This window comes from Anas platyrhynchos, chromosome 21, assembly GCF_047663525.1.
Source record: "Anas platyrhynchos isolate ZD024472 breed Pekin duck chromosome 21, IASCAAS_PekinDuck_T2T, whole genome shotgun sequence".
In the NCBI taxonomy this organism is placed as follows: Eukaryota; Metazoa; Chordata; class Aves; order Anseriformes; family Anatidae; genus Anas; species Anas platyrhynchos.
The window spans coordinates 10,449,390-10,472,951 of record NC_092607.1 but is presented as its reverse complement, the minus strand read 5'-3'; the positions used below and the strand labels follow the sequence as shown (position 1 = coordinate 10,472,951).

The 23,562-nt window shown below is 37.7% G+C and overlaps 2 protein-coding genes across 16 annotated transcripts in view; one reads left to right on the top strand and one right to left on the bottom strand.

The window, feature by feature from the left end:
* The window catches only part of ADNP (activity dependent neuroprotector homeobox), a 31,387-nt gene extending 11,753 nt beyond the window's left edge, over window positions 1–19,634 (top strand). For 6 of the 14 annotated variants that reach the window (XM_027473283.3, XM_027473292.3, XM_072026586.1 and 3 more), the window contains 5 exons: window positions 20–65; window positions 1,251–1,557; window positions 11,599–11,711; window positions 13,161–13,253; window positions 15,166–19,634. In XM_027473283.3, coding sequence (XP_027329084.1) covers window positions 27–65; window positions 1,251–1,557; window positions 11,599–11,711; window positions 13,161–13,253; window positions 15,166–18,300 — 3,687 coding nt within the window. In that variant the 5' untranslated portion in view covers window positions 20–26 and the 3' untranslated portion in view covers window positions 18,301–19,634. Of the gene's footprint in view, window positions 1–19; window positions 66–689; window positions 786–1,250; window positions 1,558–11,598; window positions 11,712–13,160; window positions 13,254–15,165 lie in introns of all 14 variants that reach the window. The other 8 variants (XM_027473294.3, XM_072026588.1, XM_072026591.1 and 5 more) reach the window with 3 other exon arrangements.
* Window positions 2,109–23,562, bottom strand: part of BCAS4 (breast carcinoma amplified sequence 4) — a 63,132-nt gene continuing 41,678 nt past the window's right edge. Inside the window, exon 7 of one of the 2 annotated variants that reach the window (XM_038166387.2) lies at window positions 2,109–2,717. In XM_038166387.2, the coding sequence (XP_038022315.1) occupies window positions 2,676–2,717 (42 nt within the window). In that variant the 3' untranslated portion in view covers window positions 2,109–2,675. The remainder of the gene's footprint in view (window positions 2,718–23,562) is intronic. The other variant, XM_038166386.2, reaches the window with a different exon arrangement.

The window sequence follows — 23,562 nt, the reverse complement described above, 5'->3', positions numbered from 1 at the left end:
AACGTTGCTTTTTCTGTAGGAAAAAGATGGAGTATTGCATGCTGGGAACAAGTGCTTTCCATAAGGTAGCTAAATTTTAAAAGTACATTTGTTTCATTTTGTTTTAGGCTTTGCTTAAGTATTCTAATCTAGTAACTTTGTCCTTTCTGCAGTTTTCATTTTGATTAGATACCTCTGCAAAACTATCTTCTAAACAAATTCAGAAACCAAACCAAACAAACCTGGGCCACAACTGCAGTTCGGCATACTTCTGAATGTTGCTCAATGTGTACGGAAGAGTCTTTAAAGAATATTAGTACCAGTATAAATTCTTTCTGTGGTCTGTTTTGTATTCTATGATATCAAAATTGCAGATCTTAACATCAGTAAATTTAAAGATGTGAATGCGTTGGATGACTAAAGAGAACCAACCAAAAGTAAAAGGATTAGTTAAAAGGCAGTCTTAAGTGACACCTCTTAAAACAAAACAAACTCACCAGGCATGCTTTTGGCAGAAACTGCAATTACATAGTTAAATTCTTTTTTCCTCTATTCTTGTGAATAGCAAGAGATAGCATACTTGGAGAAAGGTTGAGTAGATGAGTCAGGATTTACTGACTCATTACTAGTCACTATTAGTTACTTCATTAACTGCAGTTAAATGTTTTGGCCAGGTTTCCCGAGGAAACAAAGCTTATATAATTTTTCAGATTGTGGCTTGTCTCCTACTGGCCTGTCATTCCTCTCAGCCAAGAATAACGTTGGGAACTTCCAAACAAATCTGAGAGAGGTGGAGGTCTGAAAAGATAAGTGAGAACCTTTTAAGCTTTGTTAAACGTAGATCTCCAGTAGGAGAAGAAACTGAGTTTTGAACGTTTACTAGTGTTTCCTTCCCAACTCTCTCCTGTTGGCCTGTTCTTTCAATTGGATGCTGCAATGCCCAAGTGGCTGCTAAAACCTGTGGGAGGAGTTGGAAGGGGGAGGGGAAACAAATCCTCCCGCTTAGGCCCAGGATTTTAAGGGTTTGACTTTTCAATATTGGATGCGCGCCGACTGCTAAGGTGCCAGTTAGGTGTTGTGCCTGGAGCTGAATGTAGCAACCCGCCAGGCGTTATCTAATATGGAGCTAGCAGAGGGTTATGATGGAGGGAGAAGAAGCAGTAAATAATCTTGGCTTATTATTTGAAGTATTCAGCTCCAAATGAGAGTTGTTGGTGCCTGACTGAGTGCATGTATAGTATGTTATTCCATGGAATACAATATTATTACAGGTACAGCAGCAGCTCATGATGCCCCGTAAAGCTTTTCTTTCCCAGAAAGAAAAGCAGGCTCGTGCCAGGGAAAGAGATATGTTAAAAAAGAGGAGGAGGCGACAAGACTATCTCAAAAGAAGCGTGGAGCCGCAGAAAAATGCAGAAACAATAAAATGGCACAGGGATGAAGAGAAGCGGAGAGAAAATGAGCAAGTTAAGGACAAAGATATCAAGAAGCGGTGGAGACAGGATGAGAGAGAACGACGAAAGAATGTGGACGCTATGAATTGGCGCAGGGAAGATGAGAAGAGGGAAAATGAGCGAGGTAAGGACCAAGAAGGCCAAGAACAAGCCAAAAAAGGAGGAGGAGAGGGGAAAAGAGCGACGAAAGGATGGACCTTTTGAAGCAGCAGAGGGATAATGAGGGGGAGAGGGAAGAGGAAAGAGTAAGAACAGTTCCATTTTATATGTGCAGAAATAACAGACTATTAGTATCATTTGGTTTCAAATTTATCTGCCTTAATGAATTACAGTTCTCACAGAGCCAATTATTTTATCAAATTGATCACTATAGATGTATGCAAATTCAAAAGTTAGTGGGATAGAAAAGACTTTATGCATTGCTTTTGAAAATGTCTGTTTTGCATGCATGCTCACAGCTAATACATTCTTCAACAATGCAGTTGTTAATACTGTGTTTCAGATCACCAAAAAGTTCAGGTTTTCTCAGTCTTCATAATAGGAATAAGTGAGAGTGTTAGGAAAGGAAGGGTCAACCAAACGTGCACGTAGAAGGTTTTATTTATTTTAATAATGTGATGTTTTATTTATTTTAATAATGTGTGCAACAGATAGGAAAAAAAAAAAAAGGTGTGCAATGACAAATGAGGTAAATTATTAGAAAAGTTGTATGGAAGTGTAAATTTCACTTTTAAGAAGCAGTCAGTTCAAGATCTGTTATGAGTTCTAAGGTACCTGTATCAAGACCTTGGCATCAAATATGTAAAACTGACAAACAGTAGGTGTTTACAGTAGGTAGGTCCCTTTTTTAAAAATTGCACCTGTATTAATTTTTATGTAAGACTTTTATCTGGAGTTACAAAATGTTTTTTGTAGTAGCCCCTGAACATTTATTTTTGGTTTATGAACTGGCAATGCATTTATGCTGCATGGTAATTTAGCTCTTTGGAGTGCTCAGACTCATCTGCTAGAAATGCAAACCAATTTAGAAATTAGAGCCCTTGGAGTAAAAAATATGGTACCTCTGCAAACATGATGGTAGCTTGCTGCCATTTTACAGCTGGAGATGTTGCAGCCCTTCTTCGAAGACGTCTTTGCCTGCAGCTGTTCACAGTAAACACTGGGGCTGTCACAGTCTTTGGTGCAATAGTGCCTCTTGTAAGCAGTAGTAAAGATTTAGCTACCTGAAAATCAGGCACTGATTCAGTTGGCTGCATCTTCTGGATTTAACATCTGATGAGCAACCTGGAAGCCACAATAATGAAGTGAACAGTTGTGTCATTAGTAAGACTACTAATTGCTCCATGACTGTGTACTTATAATTTCATTATTCAACAAAGCCAAAATGGTCAACATACTGAATATGCATAAGTTTGGGTTTTGTTCTTTTCCAGTGCCGATCCTTTGAAGCCACAAAATAAGCCTTTGTAAGGGGAAGGGGAAGGGATAGATGTCTCTTACAATGAGTAACTTCATTGTGAGGAAAAATGCTCGCAAAGTGAGTTACCAGCTTTCTACCCCTATGTTCCTGCAGGTTTTTTTCATCGTAGGCCTGGAAAAACTGAGTATCGTTACAAACTGATAAATCTAGGTCAAGAAAAAATAACTTGCTTCAAGTAGTATTGTTTTGTTCTGTAGCTTCTTTCTCTATTTGTTTCTAATTTTCACTCGATAGTCACTAGAAGCTTTGATTTTTGTAGTCTTTTTCTTGACTGACTACTTGTTCTAACTGTTCTGAGGTCTGTGAGCTTAGATAAACGTAGAACTATGTTCCCAGAATTCCCAAAGGAAATCAACAGAACAGCCAGATAGTAACTTTACAGTTCTTCTAGTATCACTAGCAATGTTGACATCATGTACTTGACTTGTATTAAAAAATGTCTTTCACTGCCTTGGTTCCCCCAGAGGACAGTTGTTTCAGAAGAATCAGTGGCCATTGCAAAGAGCATTAGGATACCTAGCATACAGATGCCTAAATTAGAATAAAATGAAAGAGAACAGTTTTTGTTTAAGCTCTTTAGAGATTCCATAACTGTTTTTTTTTTTTTTTTTTTACTCACCACTTCACAGTGATGTTCTTTACAAACCTTGTTGAATGAAAATACTTTTTTCAGTTAAATGTTTAGGGTCAACTACAGTCTGTGCTTGCTGGTCATGGAAGGGTTTCCATGATGGTACAACCAGACAGGGTCATGGTAAAGAAATGGTGTTTGCAGTGATGCATTAAAAGAAGAAATGCTAGAATAGTCCACTGATGCTGTCTTGGTTCTTCTACAGTATAAGATTTTCCTCCAGATTACTTCTTGAGGTTTTTAACCTATTTCTGTATGAAAACCACAATTTTACTAATAGGACTGCGACATCAGTCACTTATACTTGTTTGTTACATCTGTAGCAAACCTCAATTATCAAACAAGTACATTAAGCACTTTGAATAATGTCTAAAAATGAAGGGGGGAAAAAAGAGGCAGATGTGGACTATTTGTTGAAGATTGTAGTTCAGAGAAAAGGGCTGTCTTGATCTGAAGCCAGTGCACTTTTTCCAGAATCAGAATGGCGGTGTCACCTTGAGGTTCTCCTGAAGTTGTATACCAGAAGATCCTACGTAGTGTTCCAGATAAAGCTGGCAGAACTGAAACAGTCTTACTATGTTACCTGATAGTATCACAGGTGGTAGGATGCAGAGTAGCCCTTCTGTTGAGGTCCAAAATGCAAAAGACCCACTGGAGTCTTAAGCTTTTAGTTGCACCAAAAGAGAAAGAGCTTTTTGGGTCCAAAGACAGGTGGAAGAACTCGTTCTCGAAGCACAGAATTCTAAATCAGGCATGCAGTATTGCTTTTTATATCAATTTTCCACATAATGGCACAGTAATCCAATTTTTTTTTCTATTTTTTTAACTCCTCTTTTGACTTAGTCTTCAGGTAGTTCCAGTCCCTTGGTAACTGATGTGTTAAAGGGCTGAACTGCACCGCTATGTTAACTTGAAGTGCTTGAAGCTGATGTAGTGAGAATAGTTTATTAAAACAATAGGTAGTTTAAAAGTCACTCAGTACTGTAAGGGGAGGATGTGTCAGACTTCACATTCTGGATGTTTGTAGAAGAGTGGCTACAATTGTTCCCATCTGGAATTTGAAGAGCTAGGAAGGGTAGGAAGTGGTAAAGACATAATTTGCAGTTGAAAGATACTTTGAGTCTGTCTAAATACTAAAATCTGTTAAAAAAGAGATACACTGAAGAGTTTAGCATGGGTTAAAACTTCTGTGACTATGCTGTAGTTAATTTGTGCTAGACCTTGTTTTCATTCTGTCTTTTTCTGTCATGTCATAACAAGTCCTGTTCTCCTGTATCTTGAATATTTGCAATGGTAAGTTCCTAAGCTCAGCAGAAATTTTCTCTAGTAATGGGTCTGTCCCTCTTGTTCACTTGAGTTATGTTTTTTCCTGAAAATAACTTCCACTGGTGCTCCTGAGAGCATTTCAAGATGATAAGCAATTTTTCCCCTAGTATTATTTTCTTTCACCACCTATGGCTAACAAGCTCAGAAAACCAAGTAGAGAAAAATCCCTTTGCTTGAAGCAATGCTAACTTAGAAGTGAGGTCCGTTTTCTTTTATAGCTATGAACCTGTGTTCTTTGAAGCACTTGATTTTAAATGAACAATGTAAAATGTTGTTGCCTCTTCAGGCCTGCAGTTCTGGTTGCTTCCTAAAATGTGCTTATGATTATTATTTAAATCCATCAGCCTGTATTATGTTTTGGCTCCTTCCCATTTCAGGATATGATTCGACTGAGTAGACTGACCTGCTGGTTCCTATAGATTTCGCAAACTTCAGAAGTCTTTGTAGTTGTTTTATGCCCTAATTTTGAGGTTGTAAGATGCACATATCAGAAGTGCACTTGAGATTAAGTTCTTCCTTCCTGGGGCTCTGGAGGCTATTAAAAGTAAAACAGTGCTTCAGTTCTTAAAAGCACAATATCGTGTACACTTCTCAAGTTCTGTGAAGTCACTTACCTGCTGTTCCTCTGCTTACCTTGCAAATATTCCTTGTTTTTTTTCTCAGATTCCCACCCCTTCAGATTTTTGGATGAAGATTTGAGAGTACTTCATTCAGACCTTTCTCAACATGTATGCACTAGTTAGGAAACTTGTCTCAGTTTTTGTTCGTGCTTTGAGTATTGGCTGGTATCCAGAGCAGCGGATAGCACTGCATGAAGTTGTTCTAAACTTTCTGCCTTTGCATCTCCAAAATGTGACTGTGAAATGGAAGCTGAAGTACAGTTTCTAATTTAGTAATGATATTTTGCTCTTCTATAGCTCACCTTTTCTTATATTTGGCCACTGAATTACTCTGGGAATAATACCTGCCTATGGACTAGACCTTTATGCTAGGTACTGCATAAATACAGAGCAAAAGAGAGTTCCAGACACTTCTTATTCAGTTCTTTTGCTTATTTTACAGTTATTTTGTGTCTGGAATACTCAGACCTTTGGGGGAATAAATGCACTAAAGATGAGTGATACCTTATTAAATCAGGCATTTTTTAGAATTTCTTATAACTAGGTTAGTAATCCATTTTATTAGGTACCTGAGGATACTACCTGGATGATCTCAGTAGGGAGGTTGATGGTCTTGTGTAATTCAGCTTACGAACAAGGGCTTCCCAATGTATTTGTATTTGTGGGACCCAAGCCTAGAAATAGGATGCAAAAGGGCAGACACAAACTGAATTCTTATATCTGTTGGATCATGAACTTGGAAATAACTGCTTGACTTAGAGGCAGATCCCATTATTCCTGTTACTGCATGATGATAAATACTCAGGTTACTCTGTAGAATCATATTTGCTGAACATACATGGGATCATCTTGGCTTATTTTCCTGTGAAGGTGTGTACAGATGTGCATTCCCTTACAAAGACAAATTCTGTAATGTAGTAAATATGTATCTAGGACTTTCTGTGCACAAATGAATAGGATAGAGTAGAACCAGGCAGGAATATAACAAAAATTAGTTACGCCTTAGTAACCACGAAACAGAATACAGGGAAATACAGGGTATCCAGCTAACTGGAATGCTGTGCTGAAATTACTGTTGGATGAGCAATGTCAGCTCAGGATAAATTAATTCCTCCTTCATTTAAAAAAAATGCTGCTGAGCTTCCCTTGAGCTCTTTGAGCTCTCTAAAGATTGAATCTGTAGTACGAGGTAAGCAGTGCCTCTTCAACCATCAGGAACTGGTAGATGTGTAAAACTGGAGCTGCTTGTGCCCCTTGGAAAGACTTGTGCCTTTTATTTGTCTTCCCTGAAGTGCAGGGTATTGGAGACCGTTCTCTTTTGGCATTCCAGTAGAAAAACAGAGAAACAGCATTGAAGTCAGTTATTTTACGGAAGGATCAGTTGTGAGGACTTGTGAATCGTTATTATGGGCATCCTTCCCTGTTGAGCATGACGGATGCAGTGCAATAGCTCAAGTACCAGTTAAAGCACCCACTGCTGCTTGGGGTTAAGTAATTCTTTGGATCTGAGCTTTGGAGCAGTAAGAAGTCTTGACAGTGAAGCGGATGTGTTCCAAGTGTCCTGTCTTAAACATCAACTTTTGGTCAGGTGAAAGATACCTTTTTTCAAGAATAGCATTTGTGCCTAAACAGTGATTTGGGAGACTTAATCCCAACTGTTCTAAAGTCTACATTCAGGAATATGCCAGTAGCATGTTGTGTATACTGCAGCTACAGCTTGAGGTACTGGTTTGAAAAGAAATGAATGGAGGTGCTGAAAGTTCTTTTTGTAGTCACAAACCATAACGATATCAGGCTGTACCTGGCTCTCCATTAATTATGAGTAAATGGTCAAGAAACTTCTTAAAATAAATGAACTATATTAACTTAAGGGTGAGGTTGCTTCTTTAAGATTAGGTAAGCTGTATTCAGATGTCAGGCAGAATTTGCAAAGTAAGGTTGTTCTTCAGTTTTCAGATGGGAAGATCTAATTATATCCTGTATAATGTGATAGAAAGATTTTGATAATTTCTTGTCTTTAAGACTTGGCTGTGAGGCAGGCGGAAGGCAGAGGCAAGAAGATAGTGCAGATATAATCGAGATTGTTTCTAGGCAGTCCTAAATAATTTGCTTTCTTTATTACCTGGGTTTGTATATATCATGGTATGTTTGACATGTGCAGGTGTATTGGGCACAGTCATTAAGAGAAAACAGTTGTTTGTTTTGGGGAAAAGTTGTTGGTGGCACTCTTTATTGACATAAGAGGCTGCTGCTTAATAAACATTATTTTGAGAAATGTAGCTGACTTTCAAATTTAAAAGTTATTGCCTAAAGACAAACTCTACTGACTCTTGCTTTGTCTCAAGTTAAAAAAAAAAATCTATCAGCAAAATGAGCAGATTTCTTAATGTTTGCATTAATCTTTCTACAGTAGGCATTAAGAACTGGAGATATCCTGGAATAAAATTACTAGGACATTATTTCCTTGGATTTGATATTCTTTTGGTAATGTTCATTCAAGTCCTGAACGTACCTGACTATGCTGTTTCCTATATTTTTTGACGAAAAAGTTCAGCATTCGGGTATTTACAAAGAAGCTACTGAAGGCATACTGAAACAGAACAGTCAGAGCAATGCACATTGGGTTGCCTTTAGAGAAAAATTAATGGAGCCGTGATTAATTTCTTGGCTACATTCATAGTTTTCTACTCTTGCTCTGTGAACTGCAGCAAGAAGAGCTTTTAATAAATGGATGTTACTGAGTTTAAAAAATAATAAATGGTTATGCTGTGCTTTGGAAGTGAACCTGTACTAACTTTGTAATTTAATGTTCAGAGCCATGTTTCCCAATTCTGTTTTGGGAGGAAAGTGAATAGAGTATTAAATACCGTTTTCTTTCCATCAAAGAAGGGATCTGTGTTTAAGGACAATACGTCCAGTCTGTGCGCTGTCCTTTCAGATATGGCGGTGTCATAATGGCATGCCTAGCCATACCTTGTTAATAAGTGTTATTCCTGGCTTGCTATTAATGTAGCTCTGGCATCACAAGTCAGATTTCTCTTCAGACATGAAAAAAGTGACAGTGGGCTTAGTACTGGAAGGTATTTACAATGTCACTGGCCTAGGAAAAGAAACTGCAGGTTGGAGTTGCAAGTATTACAAATTCCTGTTTGCAAGGTGAATATCCATTGCTATTCTCAAATGCTTTTTCGCCATTTATGCATTTATTCTTTGTCATAAATGGTATTATTTTCATTTTACATCATCCAAAAGCAAGCTAAGTGTAGTACCAGTAAGAGGATAGAGCCTCTGCCCAGAGGTGCTTACGCAGTAAAACTGATACCACAGCATGGGCAAGGATGGGTAGAAAAGCAGAACAGGACTTTACAAGTTCTGTAATTATTTGTCAAAGCCTAATACTCAGTACAGAGGTAGAAAATTTTATGTATGCTAAGCGATTTTCTTAAAAAAACAAACAAAAAAAAAAAGCTTCAGTTTGTGCCTGTAAAAATGGCTCTTAATGAGAGAGAACAAAGAAGAAAGAGACATTTGGAATTTGCTCAGAAAATCTGGTAACAGAGCCATGAGCTTGAATGCAGATTTGGATAAAATAACTGGTTTGCCTGAGTCAGCTTTCAAAATAACAAGCAGTTAGAAACTCAGATTCAAACCTCATTTCCTAGTCCCTTGTGAGGACTGAAAAACTCCCTAGCCAGGAGTGAGTAGCATTCTGAAAGGATGACAGGAATCAGTCTAATTATTTAAATGATCCCATTATTCACCCTTGTAGCAGAATGTTTGAGGCCTCGATATTTTTATAATTGCATATGAGATACTTGATTATAAAGGAGTACAGTTGAGAATGGATACGGCGTAGAAAACACCAGTTCATGATTTTCCATACTGTGTCTTTAGAGGCAGTAACTGGGCTGGGAGCAGCGCGTAGTTTACTGCCGTGACCCATTTAATCCTTACTTTTTGGAGATGCCAGGGGTACCTGTAGTAGTGCTCTCTGTAGCTTGGTTAGGGTTGGTAAATGGATTATCAGACTCTGCCTATGAAGTGTTTCATGTACATGATAATTCTTCATATTTGTAAAGTGGTTTGAGTTTCCCTCAAATGGAAGGTGGCAGATAGCATACAGAAAGCAGCTACTTTTCATGTGAACTTGAATCTATTTTTTTCTAATTCTAGTCTTTTTAATTGAGACTAGAGAGGAGTGCTAGCTGAAACACCTTTGCAATCACAGAAATTAGTGTGCTTGCATTTAGAGTTGCTGAGGTCAACAAAACAAGCTGTGGTTGTACTGAATTCTTTAACAAATCTCACTTGGAGGAAGTTAATACAGAACATCGAAATATTTGTTTCCTGGCCCATGGTGGTTTTTTTTGTTTGTTTTTTTTAAATTACGTACTTGGAGGACGTTGTGTGACAGTGCAAGTTGAAGAGTTCTGTCTGATCAGACACTTGGTTATTGTAGTCACAACCCATAGCCATTGTACTCTGAGAAAATTTCTTTGGAAGTTCCTTGTAACTTAGAGATTGCCTATCACCTCATGACAAAATGGGAGATTTTTTTCTAACTAAAATGTTTAATGGTTATAAATTTCTACTGATCCTGAATTCTAGGTTTCTGCTTGAAAGTGGTTAAAAAAAAAAAAAAAAAAAAAAAAGAAAACGTTCAAGCTTCTATCCAAAAAGCTCATTTTTAGTTCGTGTAGGTAGTCTTTGGCCCATATAGTGGATTATGGAGTTGATAAGAATCAATTTATTGTTCCATCAACCAACATCTGAACTGTCTCACAGAAATATTAATGATAAAAATGAAGCTTTGTCCTCTGGGGTGACGTTCTTTATGCAGCAGGCATTGGAGCACTAAAGCCCAGTGAACAGGGTAACCCTGACACTTCCTTGCTGTTTAAGAAGCTTCCTCCCTTTTTCTTTGAGGAAAGCCCTGCCTCCTCCTTTATTGCTGGCTCCACACCTCACCCCCTACCCACCTTCCAGAAGAACTGTATGCATACAGTGCCACTGTAAGGGTAAGGGTAGCAACGTGCAGACTGAGAACTCCCATAGGTTCAAAATAGGGCTAGTTGTTAGCACGGGGAAGAAATCTTAGTGCTAATGGTTGGAGCTGGGAGTCCGCGTACCTTATAAATTTAGGCTTTCTTTTAGTTGGACAGCCTCAGGCAATAATAGACAGTAACAGCAGTTTAATTGGAATTAGCTATCTATATAAGGAGAACTAAAAGGGAGGGTTGTCTCGTAGGCTGAAAATACCTGGTTATGTTCTGAAAGGTGCTAAGCCATCTCTTTTTTTTTTTTTTTTCCAGTGACTTCTATCTCTGAAGGGCTCTAACCAAGCTTTCAGGTCCCGTTTATTAAGAGCAGTGTACAGTGAGCAGCTTGTCAACCAGCCATTCAGACATTTAAAGCTATAAATACAGGAAATGGAGGAAACTGTTACATTTTTGCCTACCTCAGTTTTCCTCAATTCAAGGCATTCTTAACTAACAGTCCTGCTTTAGCAGTCTAAAGGTTTTCCCATCTAAGGTTGCTCACAGAATATTTTGTTGTGGTATTCATGGGTTCCTAAAATAAAAAGCTAGGAAAGCTCTGACTTATTTCATAAGCCAATGTAGAGTACTAAGAATTCATGTGTGACTGCAGTTGAATGCAAGAAGCATCTTGCTCACTGAAGAGGTACTCCTACATTCATTACAAGACTGACACAAAGCTCAACTTAGCAGATTTCAAATCAGTTAGAATATATATGCCTAAAACATAAATTGTGGTTTAAGTACCTCAGCATAGGAGGTAGATTTCATCTAAACGCAAACACTTTACAGAAAGTTATTTCCAGATGCAGTTGATTACTCCTGTAATAGTTGTTACATCTGTTTTCTTTTTTTTTTTTTTTTCACATGCTTTTTAAGTTTGTCAGTATCTAGCTTTATGGCCAGCCTCATTTAAGAACAAACCAGACAAACTGTGGTAGTTTCCTCAGTTAATGGTACAGCTCTGATACTGAATTATGGGTAAAATGAGAGAAAATAATTAAAAGTACAACTCTTCGTCAAACAAAACGCATTTGACTTAAACCTTTTCTCTTACTTTCTTTTTCAATAGAAACTATGTTCCAGCTTCCTGTCAACAACCTTGGCAGTTTAAGAAAGGCCCGGAAAACTGTGAAAAAAATACTTAGTGACATTGGTTTGGAATACTGTAAGGAACATATAGAAGTAAGTATGATACCTCCCTCCCAAGTGCTTTAGCGTTAGAATGCTCAAACATCAGTGGGATTGTGAGGTCTTTGTGTGACTTTTTTGGTTTTGGGCCTGTTTCATGAAATACTAATTTTTTACTGTAAAATTTTGAAGGGTGTTCCTAGAATCCCCTGAATCAGAATCCCATACCTTAGTCCTGTGTTTTCATCAGCTTCTGAGAATGGTTGTAGGATTCCTTTTTGAGCCATGTTGGTCAGGCATTGCTACCTCTGCACTACCTTTTTAAAACCTGTACAAAATGGGATTTAATTAATAACTTGAGCTAAAATGTACTTGTAAACACTTAGAAAGTTTAGCAGAGACGAGATACAATTCAGGCTATATATGATTGACCTGGTATATCCTGTAGATAGGTTGTCCTTTGTTTTCCTTGGATTCCTAAAAATATTTACTAACTGAACACTTAGGAACGAAGCAAGAACTAGATGTCGTAGAGGATGATGTTGTTAGACAGAAGATGGTTCTGAGATTTTCATGGAATGCTTGTTGGTGCTGAACCATAGGTAATCAATTTAAAGAATCACTTAACGTACATCTTAGTTTCTAGAAGGGAAAGGTATTTGTGCTACTCTGCTGGACAAACTTTGTAACTGTTCTTTCAAAAAGGCAGCTCTCTCCTGAGCATGACCTTCAGAGTATGGACAATTCATACAGTTGTTTAGAGTACCCAAGGAACTGTGACTTGTTTGCTTGTCTTTTCTGTTAGTATCTCTTTAAAGAGTATTCAAGTGAGATCCTTTAAGAGAAAGAAATACCTGACCTTCCTCTTCGGGAAATTCTGGTGGAGCAAATACGGTTTTTAAGGGTATAATTGTGACAAATATTGATAATTGGGACAATGTTACTTTTAAGCATTAATTTCAGTGGAAATAATATTTTAAGATCCTTATGTGCTGCTGACATTTATATGCCAAAGATGAAACATATTTAATGAGATTTTTTTTTTTCAAACAGGAATTGGGCTACTAAAACATCATACATGTAGTCAAACTTTTATCTGAATTCCTGTGTAAAATAAATTTAAATAACATAACCAACAAAAACAATCACAAAGTTTGTGTTACAGGACCTATAAGATCTTAAACGCATAGCATTAACCAGCTATTACTATCTCAGTGACTGCTTTTGAAAATAGGGTGGGTATGTAATGACAGCCTTGGGCTAATTAGGAGAATGTGTAAAGAAAAAAAAAGTTCATGTGTTTTATATTATTGAGACTATTTACAGCTATTTACCTCCAAATAATGCATTTTAATATACAGATTTCCTTGAATTAATGTTCTCTACTATTTGCCAGCAGCACTTGAGAGAGGATCGCATGGATGCTTGCAAGAGTTGCTTAAGGGAGCAGTTGGTCTTGGGTTTTGATTATCTGTGCTCTCTTCCCATCTTTCCCTTCTCTAGGATTTTAAGCAGTTTGAACCTAATGACTTTTATTTGAAAAACACTACATGGGAAGATGTAGGATTGTGGGACCCATCGCTTACAAAAAATCAGGTTGGTAATGGTTTATGTTGACAAATCCAGTTCTGAAGATGGTTAAAGGGTGTTTTGCTATTATGCCAAGAGCTTTCCCTGCGGTTTTACCCATTGCTCAGTTGCCTTCACTTTAACGGATAGCAAAACCCCTTTTTTCTTTTCATTTTTTTTTTAGAAGCAATGATCTCAGTCTTTATTTTAGTACGTATTGATAGCCGAATATTGAAGAAAGGATTGGTGAAGAAATCTTATCCTTTGACAACTGCATGCTAATAGGCCATCTGTTTTCAAGCTTAGTACAAATTCACCTTCCTTCCAGTCAGAAGATCAACAATTTTGTATTTTGTGTTTAATTTTGTTACCTTTTCTTAAATATGTTTTCATCATTTCAGAAAAACTTTAAATGAACCTATCTAGCAGCCTCTCTCTCCACTATTGTTGTAGCTGTTTGCCACATCTGAGGATTCTCATAATCTGACTGAGGTTTGGTTTAGACATACGCAGTTCTACACAGTGAATGAAATGACACCAGAAGTCTTCCTTTTTAGATACTTGAGTCAGTAATAAAGGAGATCTGAACTGACCTGGAAGTAGGAGGGAATGCTACTATTACAGTTATTTATTTGATTTTCCTGGTTTAACACATAGTGTATTAAGGTATAGATTGCAATAGACTCTACCAATGGTGCAATATAGAGTAATGCCAGCATTTTCAGAACAGTGAGAAGGTGAGAAATCTCTCTATAAAATAAGCCCTTTCTTCAGCATCTGAGAGACCGGGTATTGTTTGTTACAGAAAATGGGAAACCATATTATGATGGATTTCTAGTGGTGGTGTTGGTCTAAAAATAGCCCTTTATTACTGTGTTCCATAAAATACACTGATGTTGTGCTTTTTTCTACTTAATTCCAGAATAAGAACCTTAATATAAAAGGAGACAGTGTTTTAGTTTTTGTATCTTGTCTCCAGCCTACCAGATGTGAGGCTTCAGAAGGTGGACAGAAGCATGTATTCCTACTTATACAAAGGAAGCCTACAGCTCTAGCTACTTTAAATCATCTGTGTGTAACATGTTTGACACACATGACGAATGTCTGTAACTATGTGAATTTCATATCTTAACTCATCTGAAATGTCAGATTGCTTGTGGCTATCTCTCAGGCCAGTGCAGTTTTAGTTCCTATTACAACAGATGACAAGAACTGCATCAGCAACGTGTTAAATATAACAAATTGAGGGAGCAGGGAAAGTAGGCAAGTATGGAACTTTCAAATATCCCTTTTTTTTTTTTTCCTTCCCCCCATCCAAGATTGTTTTAGAGTTCAGGATTGTGCTTTGATCAGAAGGAACAGGTGTGGTTGCTTTAGGGGCTTGTGTGGCCTTAGTATGTAACTTAGCTTAACTCAGCTTGCACACCAAAAATAAGTTTTGAAGAGTGTGTTTCATCTTACAGTTTGTAATAGATTAAGAGACTGAACTAGCTAATGTTTTGTATTTGTCTTACACCTATGAATGTTTAGCAGATTTTGATGGGAAGTAACTCAGGTCTTGATACTGTCTCATTCGACTCCAACAACCATGCTTTCTTTTGCCCCCCAAAAAATGAGATTATGGTGACCTTGTCCATGCTCAGTTGCAGGGAATGCAGCTTCTGTTGGCTGGAGGAGAAAGATGTTTATGATCTAGCCTTGCATGCTGGGTTTAAGGTTAAACTCTTGAAGACCTTTTAAACTGGCGCTTAGCACCTCATGTATGTTCAGATGATGAACTTGGCCTAATCTGTAGGCCCAAAATTGCAGGGAATAAATCTAAATGTTTGAGGTGGTTGCAGTAGGTTGTGAGACTATAGTTGTTTAGAGAAGTTCACAGAATTTCCATTTTTAAAACTGCTTTTCCATATTCAGTTTCTGCTTTGTTGTTTGTTTTAAGGACTATCGGACAAAGCCCTTTTGCTGCAGTGCATGTCCATTTTCCTCGAAGTTCTTTTCAGCATACAAAAGCCACTTCCGGAATGTTCATAGTGAAGACTTTGAAAATCGGATTCTCCTTAATTGTCCTTACTGTACTTTCAATGCGGACAAAAAGACTTTGGAAACGCACATTAAAATATTTCATGCTCCAAATGCCAATACACCGAGTGGAGGCATCAGCACTTTTAAAGATAAAACCAAACATGATAGCCTTAAACCTAAGCAGGCTGACAGTGTAGAACAAGCTGTTTATTACTGTAAGAAGTGCACTTACCGAGATCCTCTGTATGAAATAGTTAGAAAGCACATTTACAGGGAACATTTTCAGCATGTAGCTGCTCCTTACGTAGCAAAGGGAGGTGAGAAGTCGCTCAATGGTGCAGTTCCATTAAGTTCCAGTACCCGGGAGGAGGGTAGTATTCACTGCAAACGATGCCTTTTTATGCCGAAATCATACGAAGCTTTAGTACAGCATGTTATCGAAGACCACGAACGTATAGGATATCAGGTAACTGCAATGATAGGTCACACTAATGTAGTGGTTCCAAGATCGAAACCTTTGATGCTAATAGCTCCAAAACCACAGGATAAAAAGCCTATGGGACTCCCTCAGAGGATGGGTCCCCTTTCCCCTGGAAGTGTTCGATCTCTTTCATCCCAACAGATGATGAACAGACTCACTATACCAAAGCCTACGTTAAATTCCGCAGGAGTGAATATGATGTCAAACGTTCACCTACAGCAAAACAACTACGGAGTCAAATCAGTACCGCCAAGTTACGTTGGTCAGCCAGGGGGGAGGCTAAACTTAAGTGGTAATGCACCAGTTTCTCTTTCACAGCAGTCTCAAACAATGAAACAGTTTTCAAGTGGCAATGGAAGGCCTTACACGCTTGGAGGCGAACAGAGATCACAGGCCTCAGCAAGATACTCTCTTCAGTCTGCCAATTCGTCCTCTCTTTCATCAGCCCAGCTGAAACAAACATCATTATCTCAGTCACAGGCAGCTTCAAGAGTATTAGGTCAGTCTGGCTCCAAATCTCCGGTAGCTGCTACAGGTCCTTCTGCTGTCAATACATCATCCACACAAAAGTGGAAAATCTGTACAATCTGTAATGAGCTGTTTCCTGAAAATGTGTATAGTGTCCACTTTGAAAAGGAGCACAAGGCTGAAAAGGTGCCTGCAGTAGCTAACTATATAATGAAAATACACAATTTCACTAGCAAATGTCTATACTGTAATCGCTATTTACCCACTGATACATTGCTTAATCATATGCTAATACATGGTCTGTCTTGTCCGTATTGCCGGTCGACCTTCAATGATGTTGAAAAGATGGCTGCTCATATGCGAATGGTTCATGTTGATGAAGAAATGGGACCTAAGACTGATTCCACTCTAACATTTGATTTGACGCTGCAGCAGGGCAGTCACACGAACATCCATCTACTTGTAACCACCTACAACTTGAGAGATGCTCCTGCTGAATCTGTAGCTTACCATGCTCAGAATACTCCCCCCGTTCCTCCCAAACCACAGCCGAAAATGCAGGAGAAGTCTGATGTACCTGTAAAAAGTTCCCCACAAGCAGCAGTTCCCTACAAAAAAGATGTAGGGAAAACTCTCTGCCCTCTGTGCTTTTCAATCCTAAAAGGACCCATCTCTGATGCACTTGCACATCATTTACGAGAGAGGCATCAAGTTATTCAGACAGTTCATCCAGTTGAGAAAAAGCTAACCTACAAATGCATTCATTGCCTTGGTGTATATACCAGTAACATGACTGCCTCAACTATAACGCTGCACCTTGTTCACTGCAGAGGTGTTGGGAAGACTCAGAACGGCCAGGACAAAGGTACTTCGTCATCTCGGCTAGGCCAGTCTCCAGCTGTAGCACCTGTAAAACGTACTTACGAACACATGGAGTTCTCCCTGATGAAGAGAAGGAAAATGGATGATGATGACTCCCCCTCTGCCTTTGAGGAGAAGCCTGAAGAACCTGTAGTTCTAGCATTGGACCCCAAGGGTCATGAAGATGATTCCTACGAAGCCAGGAAAACATTTCTCACAAAGTATTTTAATAAGCAACCATATCCCACTAGGAGAGAGATCGAAAAGCTGGCTGCCAGTTTGTGGCTCTGGAAGTCTGATATCGCGTCTCACTTTAGCAACAAAAGGAAGAAATGTGTTAGAGATTGTGAAAAATATAAACCTGGTGTGTTGCTTGGTTTCAACATGAAAGAACTAAACAAAGTTAAGCACGAAATGGATTTTGATGCTGAATGGCTGTTTGAAAACCACGATGAAAAGAATTCCAGAGTCAATGTTAGTAAGACTGTTGACAAAAAAATAAACATAGAAAAAGACAATGAAAGTTCCTCAGACAGCTATGAGAATATAGAAGAGGAATACAATGAAAGCGGTAGTCCATTTGGTCCACATATTTCTGACATTGGTGGGAAAGCCTCTTCTGATAGCACAGTGGAGAACCCAGACGACAGCATATCCAAGGAAATCATTGAAGAAAATACTTTGCAGTCTCCAGAGAAGTCTGATCAAAAACAAGAGGAAAGCTCTAAATATGAAGAGATTTCTGCTGACGAGCCAACAAAACTGGTGGGTGATGTTTCAGATAGTGAAGGTGATCAGGATGAGCAAGATGATGCTGTTGAATGGAAAGATGGAGCTTCGCAGTCTGAAAGTGGGCCTGGTTCTCAGCAGGTTTCAGATTTTGAAGATAATACATCAGAAGTAAAACCAGAAGTGTGGACAGATGAATCCTCCCAAAGTGAAGATGCTGGTAGCAGTAAACCGACTGTTGAGACAAAAGAGGGTGGATCTGAAAGTGATGAAGAACAGTCAAAGTGGAAGAATCGTTCCTATGGAAAAGTAGAAGAGTTTTGGTCTAAGGACCAGTCGCAATGGAAAAATGCATCAGAGATTGAGGAGAGCTTGTCCAATCAGCAGATGGAATGGCAGAATAGCACAATTGACAGTGAGGACGGAGATCAGTTTGACAGTGTGACTGACGGGGTAGCAGAACCAATTCACAGCAGCTTAACCGGTGTGGAGCTGAGTAGCCAGCAAGCATAAGCTGCTTGATGCAGAAGTGTCAGTAATACCCACTCTACAACTGTCTAAACACTTTCATTTCAGTATGACTGCTAAGCTTAAATTCTAACTGGTACTGCCTTTCAAGTGCTAGGTCATGGTGAGTGGTGTTTGAGGCCGCTGTTACTCCAGTGGTTCTGTAAGGATGCTGTTGGCTAATCTCGCTTGAGAATACCTGCTGGGACGAGCACAGTAACTTAATGTGAAAACAGATAAGCCGGTGGCTCCAGAATGCACACAGAGAAAAGCAGAGGTTTGTTTTATCTGCATTTTCAACATTTATTTCACTCTTGTACATGTTCAGTTGTATGTCTTTTTAAACATTACCCTTTTTCACATGGTAGTGTAGGGCCAACGTACAAACTACCAGTTCAACGTGTATAGTAGACTATGGGGAAATTGATTTTTTTCATGTATCATTCTGAATAGTTGAAATGTATATTTGTACAGTCTTTTAGACCTATTCAAGTGAAGCTTATGAAATTGTTCTTGTGTACCCATCATAGATTTGTTTCTCTTTTTTAGTGTTGCCCTGCTGTGTAATAAATGCTGTATCTAGTTTACCTAGCAAAAGCTTGAAACTGCTATAGTATGACTTTTGACAAACTTAGTTTTTGCACATAACCTTGTACAATCTCAAAAACAGAGGCCAGCAACATAAAATATATCTGGACTCTATTGTATTATAGAATTTTCTTGTTCTGAATATCCTTGACATTACAACTGATGATAAACGTATTTCAGAGCCATTTTCTGAAATCTTTTAAGCTAAAAAAGAAAAATCACATGCAAGAAACAAGTTTGCAGCTACTAATTTTGACACCTTTTAGATCTGTATAAAAGTGTATTGTGTTGAAGCAGCACACTGAAACAAAAGTGCTGTGTTTTGGATATTTAGTTTTATCTTTAGTTAACACCAACAAGGTGTTGTATTCATTTATACCATCTAATATATGACACACTGTTGTAGTATGTATAATTTTGTGATCTTTATTTCCCTTTGTATTCTTCATTTAAGCATCTAAATAAATTGCTGTATTGTGCTTAATGTAAATATTTGCTTTATTACATGCAAGTGCCACATGCCTGTTTGGTAAATCCCACAGTGCTACTTTTTTTTTTTTCCATTGTCCAAAAAGTGCTCCACAGCTCTGCAGGAGCATGTATGTATAGTATTTTCTTACTGGATAGACTGATGTCTTCAAGGACATTGAAAAATCCTACAAAACTAACTTTGTCTGAATTTGTCTTTAGCATTCTAGAACACTACTTTATAAATAAAGTTATAGTGGTTGTAGTTCTGCATCCTTGAGAAACAGTCTATGAATTACTTGCATTTTTCATCCCTTTATATACTAATGAAGATTCGATCCTTTCACATATTAAAAAGTTACCTAGAACTATGTCTCCCTCTGAAGCACTGTGCATTCAGGGTAGGGGATAGGGAAGGTATTTGAATACTTACCATTTAAACACAAAGGAACATGCCTTGCAAGCTACAGCTTTTTTTTTTTTTTTTTTTTTTTTGAAGAAAAAGTAATTTGAATACTTAAACTGATTTTTATGTTTAAGATTTATTATTGGTTTGGTCATCTTGGCATTCTGGCAAGTGTGCAATACAAGACAGCTACATACCCAAAACTTCACGGAGATAATCAGTTACAGAAGGGATTTAATTGTGTTGAGAACAAAGCTATTGTTAAGTAGAGCAATGAGCCTGATTTAGGCATATGTCTAATAAAATAACAAAATACTTTCTTAACAAGAATTAAATTTACTTGTGAAATTGTCATGAATGTGCTAAAGGAGGAAGTAGTTTTGTTCAGCATTTTAAGTAGCAAAACTGTTTCACAGAGATTTTTAGAAATGTATACATTTCTATAGCAATTTTGGGTAAGTAAAAACTGTACTTTACACTATTATAACAAACAAGCCACTATATAAGCCAAATACCAAAATATTTTTATCTTCTCCTGTTCTGCAACTAACTTGTGCTGCTGACATTCTTTGGAAAGAGTATTCCTTTTTTGTTGTTTGTCTGAAAACAGTTACCTTTAGCTGAATATGATTTAGCTTTGCTTATGGATCTTTTTTACCCTTTCACAGAAGGCTTCCGTACTGCTTTTTTAACTGAGAGGTAGAGATGTTGGACTGGGTCCTACCGATACGCTCGTGTTAAGGTAACTTTTAGGAACAATACAGGAAAAATGTTTTTGATGTTTACATCAGTAGATGAGCTCTTGGGGCCTTTCTGCCTTAAAAGGAAAAGTAGAGCCTCAAAACAAGAGCCTCAACTCTCATTTTGTTGTCAGGCTGATAATCTCTTTCATTGAAAATACCTTTACAGTAAGGTCAAATGAGACTTAGCTACTCCTTATAGATACCAGGTGGTGTTTCTTTTCCAGCAACACCAACTATTTGGAGTCCCAGAAAAGGCTGTTCCCTGACAAGAATACTTGGTTGTGTTCCTGTTGCACAAGGGACTGTCTGAATACATGACATTTCAGAATTTGTTGAGTGTCATTTCACCTAGGCTTTAAGAGATTAATTAAAAAAAAAAAAAACAAAAAACAAAAAACACACAACTTAAAGGTTGCTGTACTACCATTTACGATTTTTTTATCTGTTAAGTAAAAATCACTATGACTCTGCATCATATTTGTCTCAGTATCCATCAAGGTTACTTCACATTGGTGAAGTTTACAGTTCGGGCCAAATTTCTAAAGTCTGAGCTCCTGGTTGTAGTCAGTGAATAGTGAGACTGAAATATGAAGTCACTAGAAGTGTTTTATTTGCCAGAAAATGCCATTAGTAAGAAATACAATTTTATTTAGTGATTAAAGGTCTTGCATAAAAATGTTACTTACCAGAAATATTAAGGATAGGGTTGTTTCACTTTTAGCATAAGCCTTGAGTATTTCAAACAAGTTACTTTTAAAATCAGAGTATTAGTCTAGGCAAGAATTCCTTTCTAGATTTGAGGCAAACCACACATTTTGTTTTTGAGGAAGTCAAAAAGCAGAAGAGGAACAGCCCAATAAAACTAGAGAAGCCTTAAATCCAGTTTGTGTAATCTTAGGTTATCGCACTATTATAGTTGTGTGAGGTGGAAGTTACCCAATGTTTACATACCTTACTAAAGTTCTTTAGCAGAACTCCAGAAACATGCCAGCTGTGCATGCAGAGCAGCCAGCTCAAGCTGACCCATTAAGTCTGCTGGCTTTGGCCAGCACAATATAGCAGGAAGATCGTTAACTTAAGAATATGCTAAGTAATTTGCATCAGACAGTTTACCTAAATTGAAGCGAAGTTAACATGTTTAGGATGAAGCCAAAGTTATCTGAAATCTGAAGGTTTAACTGTGTGAGGAAGCAGGAGGACATCACCATACACTTTGTTTCTAGACACAAGACAGCTTTGCACAACACAATCTCTTAAGTGTGGCCTGGTAATTTGACTTTTGACAAATGCCTGAGACAGGTGAGGACAGCCTGAGATGGTTAGGGGTAGCTGCATTTTTATATGACACAATCTATTTCTATGGGTTTGTAATAGCAGTAATTTTGGACCATCATTTACTGCACTGACCTGCAGCTGACACATACTGCTTCAACAAGGACACTTTTCCCAGTTCTTTACTATACTCTGCTTCCATCCCTTCCCCCTCCCTCCTTGAAGCATGGTTACAGAACACGAGCTTTCATCCAACCTAAACAGTTATTTTCCAGCAGGAACAGAGAGACAGCTTTTGCTAAGCTAGTTTTCTATCAACAGCACCATACACTAATGTCACACTTGATCTCAGCGTTTTCCTTCAGGTACTGTGAATTAACACTTCATCTACACTAGCATTTGTACTCAGGTCAAAATCTTTTACGTGATGTTCCAGAAATATCTGCATTGAAGTTGTACTTCACAAGCTCTTAATCTTACTGAACAAGTGACATTTAACACTGCCATCCTCTGTCCAGCTGAAACGTTTCTGCAACAACTTGCCAATTAATGCTTGACCCTTCAGCAAGACAGAAACCTGAATATTTACCCAGTATTTTCATGCTAACTTTCTATCATTATCAACAAAAAATTAGTAATTTTAAATACCTGCTAATACAGTAATCCATTTTGTAGTATGTATATTACAAACACTACTAAGGTAAAATAAGTTTATTTCAATTTTTCATCAGAACCAAAAAAATGTCAGGAGCATGGTGTCTGTACTGTCTCTTCATTTCTGATAATAAAGCTGCTGCTATTTGGATAAATGGGTTGGTATAATTAGAGTATTTTGTTACCTTCATAATTAATTTTCCTCTCTATAATACCAGTTCATTTGTAATAATCCATTTCAATAACCTGCATTGCAGGGGCAGAGACATTGACTAGGTCTCTCTATTGCTTTATATTTTAATTCAACTTTATCTCTCATCATCAGTTCCACTAATAAATATGAAAAGGTTGAGTTCATTTATTTCTGCATCAGAAAAGCATTGGTCTCCATGGTTACTCAAAGCCATGTAGCTTTACTTTCACCATAAGATTTTTTCCTTTTTTTTCCTCTCCTTTTCCAGTATTTACATTGGATCCTCCATTAAAGAGCATTTATTTCTGTTTCTCCAAATTGTGCTATATGCAAAGCCAATCATCTAGAATAGTTTATTTTTCAGAAGCAATCATCTACCATCTCAGCCAATACCCCCTCATTGTTGCCATAGTGAGATTTTCTGTGTATAAGGGAGACAAGTATCTTCTAAGTATATAACCATCTCTTTCTAGTGTTTTCTGTTCAGACAAGGGAGTGGGGTATTTTTGATTGCCCTAGACATATTTTGCTGTCAAAAAAAAAAAAAAAAAAACGCTACAGGTGGGATGTTGAACTATTCTCCTTCAGTGCTGGTTAAATAGAATCTTCATTACAAAATGGCACATCCAAAGGTCCATAATAACTTTGCAGAAAGTTTATTCATACCATTCAACTTATGTTACACAACAGCTTTTAAAACCCTACTCCTCATTTGAAGAGGAATGCTGGAAGCTCCAGCCACGTGTGGTTTATTTAATTCTTAAATTTTGATACTTATTTTATTCTGCCTTTTAAAACCCGAATATTTGTGAAGCTGGCATATTAACAAATTGTACTGATACTGTTAGCATGCTATACTAGCATGCTCTTAAACCTGATCATTTTAATTATAAAAATGTGAGGGTAAACAAAGTAAGTTTTTGTGTATTTTCTTTGCTGATTTA